The sequence below is a fragment of the Gymnoscopelus braueri genome (genome assembly GCF_963280865.1).
Source record: "Gymnoscopelus braueri genome assembly, chromosome: 10".
In the NCBI taxonomy this organism is placed as follows: domain Eukaryota; kingdom Metazoa; phylum Chordata; class Actinopteri; order Myctophiformes; family Myctophidae; genus Gymnoscopelus; species Gymnoscopelus braueri.
Window position 1 is genome coordinate 48741179 of NC_137611.1, and position 7500 is coordinate 48748678.

Sequence of the window (7500 nt, forward strand, 5' to 3'; positions counted from 1 at the left end):
ACACACACACACACACACACACACACACACACACACACACACACAGAGAGAGAGACACAGACGTAGGAGACAGGATCATATCTCTTCTACAGCAGTTTAGCTTACTGTAAAATCCATGACATTATGTCTGGTCTAAAGGTCCTTACACACCGGGGCGATTATTTCGTGCGAATAATACGCTTTTTTTTTAAAACCTTATAAAGTCAATGCAAGCGTACATGGCGCGAAAAAACGGAAAAGCGAAGCGAAAAAGCGTTTTTTAATTATTCGGAACGAGTCCGAATTTTGCGTATATTCGCACATTCGCCGGTGTGTAACCGCCTTTACGCTTCGTTTACAATCGTTTACAATATTGGCAATATTATTATTATTATAATAATAATAATAATAATTGCCTGCGTGCTTATAGTCACCTCTATGGTGGGACCCTGCGTTTTCAGTTTATCACCTGTTCAGTCATTATTTAAGGTTTAGTTTATTGTTTACTGTCACAACCCCCCCCTCCCCTTCTAAACAGCTGATTCACATGTCACCCAATATAGTCATCTTAAAACACGTTGGTGTGTAGGAAGACTTGCCCAGCTACTCTTGGTTTGACTCCCAGAGAGAATATATCGTTTACAACCTCTCATCTGCATATTCAAACTTTGTGTGTGTTTTTTGGGGGGGGGAAATCAACGCCCTACTTGATCATACTGCAGCCTCACACAAAAGCATCAAAAGCACTAGATCCGCAAGAGCTTGTAGATCTGATACTTTTGCTGTTTTTTAATTTGAATCCTGACATGCTGTGGTTTGTTTGTTTGATTGTTTGTTTGATTGATTGATTGAGTGATTGAATGCTTTATCAGTCAGAGATGTAAACAGCACGAGGTACAGTCAGACGTTAAGGCTGAAAGGATAACACAAAAAAAAGCGCTGGGGGACTTGTTTCCGTTGTGGTCCTATGTGTTCAATTCATCAACATAGCATAATAAATTAACACAATAATGTCATCAACAAATACAAAACACTATGTGTACAAAGGAGAAGAAAGGAAAAAACAACACCTCCGTTCTATAGGAATTTACATTTACATTTACCCCCCCTGTGGTCTCCTGGTCTCACTGTTCATACGAACGCCTCTCAGTACAGCTATAGATTCCCATTACACCTCTGGTGTGAGTTTCAAGCATTGTACTGGTAACGGTGTGAACCGCACGCAGAGGTGTGAAGTCATAGTGGACAGAATGACAGGAACAAAGAAACAGAGATATGGATGGAGAGAGAGAGAGAGAGAGAGAGAGAGAGAGAGAGAGAGAGAGAGAGAGAGAGAGAGAGAGAGAGAGAGAGAGAGAGAGACACAGCTATCTGACACAGAGAGTCCATCTCATTATGCAAACAACCGCTATGTTAATGACTCTCTCTCTCTCTCTCTCTCTCTCTCTCTCTCTCTCTCTCTCTCTCTCTCTCTCTCTCTCTCTCTCTCTCTCTCTCTCTCTCTCTCTCTCTCTCCATCCGGTCTCTGTTCATTAAAGGGTTTCATTCAGTCAAGTCATCTTGTACTCAGTTTGTCTCTGCAGCAGTGTGTGTGTGTGTGTGTGTGTGTGTGTGTGTGTGTGTGTGTGTGTGTGTGTGTGTGTGTGTGTGTGTGTGTGTGTGTGTGTGTGTGTGTGTGTGTGTGTGTGTGTGTGTGTGTGTGTGTGTGTGTGTGTGCGCGTGCGTGTGTGCGTGTGTGTGTGCGCTTGTATAACTACACTTGTGAGGACCAAATGTCCCCACAAATATAGTCGAATTTGATAAATAGACTTGAGGACAATTTCCTGGTCCTCACAAGAAAAATGGTTGTTTTATGGTTTAAAAAAAAGGGGAAAAAAAGATGTTTAGATATCTATTATTACAATTGAGAGATCGTCTCACTTCCGGTGGTGCGACTGAAGGCACTTCATTTTTAATCATTTGTTTCGCCGAAATAACGACAATAACATCTCACATGTCACTACAACACCAGTCACAACGTGCGCAATTCATTCACGCAGTTATTCGTCCACTTTCCATTGCTCAACACACATTTGCCCCCTCACACCATAATTAAATCCGTCCAACACAAAATTCCCCACACATTACCGACACACCGGAAGGTGAGACCTTTTAGGAGCCTCAAAGACGTTGCCAGGTTGCGCGACAGTAATACGCAATCCGTCCGTGAATTTTCCTCCGGAAGACAAAAGTCCAGCAACAAGCCACCAGCTTCATGCCTAAAACACCACAGATGGGGACAGACACGCTGGATCTATATAAATAACATACCTATGCCTATGGACCTTTCAATATATTCTACACATACATGCCAAAAACACCACAGATGGGGACAGACACGCTGGATCTACATAAATAACATACCTATGCCTATGGACCTTTCAATATATTCTACATATACATGTTATATATTATTAAACGCACTTTCTCTAACCAATTTACACCCACTTCACGCTTACAACTCCTGGACATGGCAACGTCGCTCATCGTTCTGTGATTGACAGCAAAAGTTGGCCAATCAGGTGGCGAGTTCGCAGCCTAAAAAAAGACGAACGGCAGCCATTGTTGGTTGTGCGAGTGCCTTCACTTCTTATTTTCGCTTATTAAACGCTCTCAAACTTCTTCTTTGAGGCAAGGAATTCACTTATAACATATCGTTTGGATAGAATTCAGTTGTTTCACTTCATATCTGTGGTCAATTAATCATGACAGAGCCTATTTAAAAATAAAAATTCAGAGAACCGGCAGGGTCGAACAGTCACACGCATGTATCCGAATAAGTCCTACCTATTTTGCCAATAGCCATCTCAAAAGTCCCGCTGCGTCATGGCTGTCCCCCCCGCCCCGCCCCACCCCACCCCCACCACACACACACACACACACACACACACACACACACACGCACACACACACACGCACACACACAGGGAGAGAGAGGGAGGGTGGGAGAGAGAGAATAGTCAGCCGAGAGATAATTTTCGCTGACGGACAGACACAGACAGAGAGACAGAGAGGGAGAGAGAGAGAGAGGAAGAGAGGGAGGGAGGGAAAGACAAAATAAGCGAGCCCTCGCTTATTTTTGCGCGGACGTAATTTCTTTGTCATTGTGGTGAATGTTTGCTGCTGATGTTTGTTGTGTGAAGCTTAATGTCAGAGTGTTTGTGTTGGAGCGCCTCAGTGCGGCTGCTGAGTTCATGTGCAACATCTTGCATGCGTGGCTGTGTTCACAGTTTTCCTTCGCCGTGTCTGTAGGTCACGGCCTGGAGACCCCAGGGTCTCCAGGGACCCCTAAGGGGGGGGGGGGAGGGGCGATCCTCTGGGTTTTTTTTATTTTTTTTATCCCATGATTTTGTACCCCCAAACGACATTTTCTTTGGCGGGGTTAGGGGGGGGCACTAGAATTCTGCCCGCGTAGCGGGCAGAACTTCTAGTAGGTTTACAATTAGAAAAAAAATATTCAGGTTGGGATTAGGATTAAGAGGCATTTAGTAGTTAGGTTTAGGGGATTAGAACAAATCTTTCCTGTGATAAAATGGCAACTAAAGTAATCAAAACATTTTTGTACAGGATCTCCTCTCTGGTCAGTAGGAATACATTGAGGACTCTAGCAGGAGCACTCAGCCAATGTCACTTTGACTATGCATGCACCTCATGGTACCATAGCACCACAAATGCCTTAAAAACAAGGCTCCAGACATCCCAAAACAAACTGGTCAGGCTACTTCTTGGCCTCACACCCACAACTCATTTAACCCCTGCTCACTTTGCTAGGGTCGGATGGCTGATGGTAGAGGACAGAGTACAGCAACTTGCAATGGGCCACAAGATACACTAGACCACAAAGACACCCATGTACTGTACCTGTCAAACTACCTCAAAAACGTCCACAATCACAACACCAGAGGTAGCTCTGCTGATCACATTCAACCCAGATTTGGCTCAACCAAGGGGTATAATTTGTTCTCCTGCTACGCCACAAACATGTGGAACGCCCTACCAACAGTCGTGAAGCAGTGTGAAGCAGTGTAACCATCGTGAAGCAGTGTAAAACCCTACTCTCCTTCAAAACCGCTAAAAGAGTAGGCCTACCTACAGGTGGCTGCAATTCGAACTGTTTACTCTACATATTTTAGTTTTTGTCTTTCTAACTGTGTATTGAATACAAAGGACCCTGATAGAAACAAAGTTTCAAATCCTCTTAGCAGACCTAGTATTGAACTGTACTTTCCTGTGCTTTTTTAGCTAATAAAGTATTCAATCAATCAATCAGTAGATCTGCGATTTCTCGGCTTTAGGCTTACACGGTTAAAATGCCCCCAAAAAAACGGCATTCACAAAATCGGCGTCCCTAAAAATACGTCCTCACAAGTATAGTTAATACAAACGTGCGCGTGCGTACAGTCTTATCAGCATGTCCATCGGGGGGTCGATTCCGTGGTGAATAAAGGGACACTTTTAGCGCGCATAAAAGCCACCCTGTTTTCCGCCGTCCCCCTCTACGTACGCCCACCAGGGTGACAGGGGTTGCACCCCGGGGTGACGGGGGTGACCGTGGCCGTGCTGAATGACTCTCTGTCACTCTGTCACTGTCACACACAGAGCCCGGGTCTATTAGTACAGACGGACAACACTGGATGAGTGAATGTTATACGACTGGTATGTGGTGTGCGTGTGTGTGTGTGTGTGTGTGTGTGTGTGTGTGTGTGTGTGTGTGTGTGTGTGTGTGTGTGTGTGTGTGTGTGTGTGTGTGTGTGTGTGTGTGTGTGTGTGTGTGTGTGTGTGTGTGTGTGTGTGTGTCGAGTGTGTTGTGCTCTTGCATATCGTTGTCGTCAGGCAGAAACCTTGCATCTCCATATTTCAACTTTTTATGTTTTTTTCGTAAATGAATGCCCTGTTTCATCATACAAGAGTGTCGCACAGAATAGTGAAAAATAGCCGACCCACAAGCTCACAACGCGTCAAATAAGGAACGGTTTTGGACATACAAGGTTTCAGCCCCCCCATTAGCGACACATTTTATTGCATTATATTCCGTGCCCAAGTTTTAAAGGGACGGCATAGCGTGTGTGTTGTGTGCGTACGTAAGTCTATGTCCAAGTTTAAAGAGACGGCAGTGTTTGTGTGTGTGTGTGTGTGTGTGTGTGTGTGTGTGTGTGTGTGTGTGTGTGTGTGTGTGTGTGTGTGTGTGTGTGTGTGTGTGTGTGTGTGTGTGTTGTGTGCGTACGTAAGTCTGTGTCCAAGTTTAAAGAGACGGCAGTGTTTGTGTGTGTGTGTGTGTGTGTGTGTGTGTGTGTGTGTGTGTGTTGCGTGTGTGCTGACGTACGTCCGTGTCCCCGTTTAAAGGGACGACTGTGTTGTGCGGTTTGGCCACAGACGTCAGAGGGGGGCGTGTCCATATCTCTCTCTCTCACACACACACACATCAGTGATGCATTGATGTTGCTATTGTTGCTATTTTGTATGTAGATCAGGGGTCTTCAATGTTCTTTCTTCAGGCCAAGGACACCCTTATAGAGATGAAGCAGGGACCCCCCCCGCACCACTGCATATTGTATAACATTGTGTTGCACGATTTCATAGACTTATCTGACAGCACTATCATCAGTGTTGAGTAAATGAATGTGTTTGTTTGTTTGTTTGTTTGTTTGTTTGTTTGTTTGTTTACACATAATATTTTCTGTACAATTATGTTGGATTCATGTTAATTCATGTTAACCTGACCTTTGGTTCTGTACTTGGTTTGCTCTTTTTCCCCTCTCCACCAAACCTCTTTGCTGGAAATGAATAATATCTACAAACTCACAGGAGTGTGACGCGTTGTGAACTTTAGTTAATAGTTACTTTATAGATTTTGATTATTATTACAAAACATACATTAACCACTTCAGCCCTATTTAAACTTCAACTTTCGTTTTTTGATAATAGCCGATCTACAAGCTCACGCGTCGCAAGCTTGTAGAGCTTCTATTTTCAAAAGATTTGTATACATTTTAGATTTTTTTTTATTGTATAAACTATGATAACTTGTGAAATGGGACATTCTGCTTAATGAGTATTGAGTACTCTTACCTTTGGTACCTAAAGTATATTTTGCCAATACTTTTGTACTTTTACTCAAGTCAATTTTGATTACCGGACTTTTACTTGTATTTCTGCATTGCAGTATTGATACTTTTACTTAAGTAAAACATGTGAGTACTTTTTCCACCACCGCCGACGGCAACAAAATGCTAATGCTCCTGACGTTATAGCGTGTCCATTCTGTGCCGCCAGATGCCAGAGCAGTTTGACCAGGCCGTGGTTCTGAACCAGCTGAGGTACTCGGGCATGTTGGAGACGGTCAAGATCCGCAGGACCGGGTTCCCCGTCCGCAGGCCCTTCCAGGAGTTCTGCTCCAGGTGGGTCCACTGTGCTTGCAAGCGTTGTTGCGTCACGTTTTGAACGTGTGGTAAAAACCACCACACATCAACAAAAACCAAAACTGTACACAAAACTGTGCACATTGCTGCTCTGCAATGGCTGGTATAAAGTCAAGTAAGAGAAAGCAATGCAAAAGCAACAAACGGCTCAAGGTGGCATGGCCCAACAGTGTCATGAGAAAAAGAGATTTGAACCCATTCAAATTGCAGATCTACAAGCTCATAGCGCGGCACCGAGTGCCGCGCTATGAGCTTGTAGATCTGCAATTTGTTTTTAATCGTGAAAGTTTGTTTAAATCTTTGAACATATAATTTTTAAAGCGAACATTTGTAAAATGTTTTGTTCCAGGGACCTCCAGAAGCAAAGATTTGAGTTACAAATGTTAGCTTTAAAAAATATATATTCACAGATTTGCAAAAATGTTCAAGATTTTTCAAAAATAGCAGATCTACAAGTGCCATGCTATGAGCTTATATCTGCTATTTTTGAATACCCAAAGAAATCTTAAAATGACACAGATGCGTTCCCGGATAGAATGGGTTCATATTGATTGATGTTTTATCCTTTCATTCCAAACTGCTTTAATGGTGACATCATGTGAGGTGTCTCTCTGTGGGGTCGCCAGGTGAGTCATATGTGAACATGTTCTGACTCCTCCCCTCCCTCTCCCTCAGGTACAAGGCGTTAATGAGGGGCGTGGCCATGCAGGAGGACCCCAGGGGGCGGTGCCTGCAGTTGCTCCACCTCTATGACGGCAGCTGTGTAGAATGGCAGCTGGGAAAGAACAAGGTGAGAGATACTTTCGACTTAATTCATATTCATATCGATTTATTATAAACTGTAGTTAGAAAAAAAGGTTTCACTAGCAGTCATTTTGGGCGGTGAAACCGCCCCTATAAGTGAGGTTTGGATATTTGTACATATTCGTACAACAAATCCTGCGCTGTGATTGGCCAAAAAATGTACCGTGTAACCCTGCACCGTGATTGGCCAATCACAGTCTATTCAGGACTGTGATTGGCCAGTGTCACATGACACATGTGCATAGCCCTATATAAGAAA

At 43.7% G+C, this 7500-nt stretch overlaps 1 protein-coding gene across 1 annotated transcript in view; it reads left to right on the top strand.

The window, feature by feature from the left end:
- The window catches only part of myo10 (myosin X), a 166282-nt gene that overhangs the window by 129263 nt on the left and 29519 nt on the right, over positions 1 to 7500 (top strand). The window contains exons 20-21 of the mRNA XM_080440639.1: positions 6292 to 6416; positions 7113 to 7227. Of these exons, the coding sequence (XP_080296765.1) occupies positions 6292 to 6416; positions 7113 to 7227 (240 nt within the window). The remainder of the gene's footprint in view (positions 1 to 6291; positions 6417 to 7112; positions 7228 to 7500) is intronic.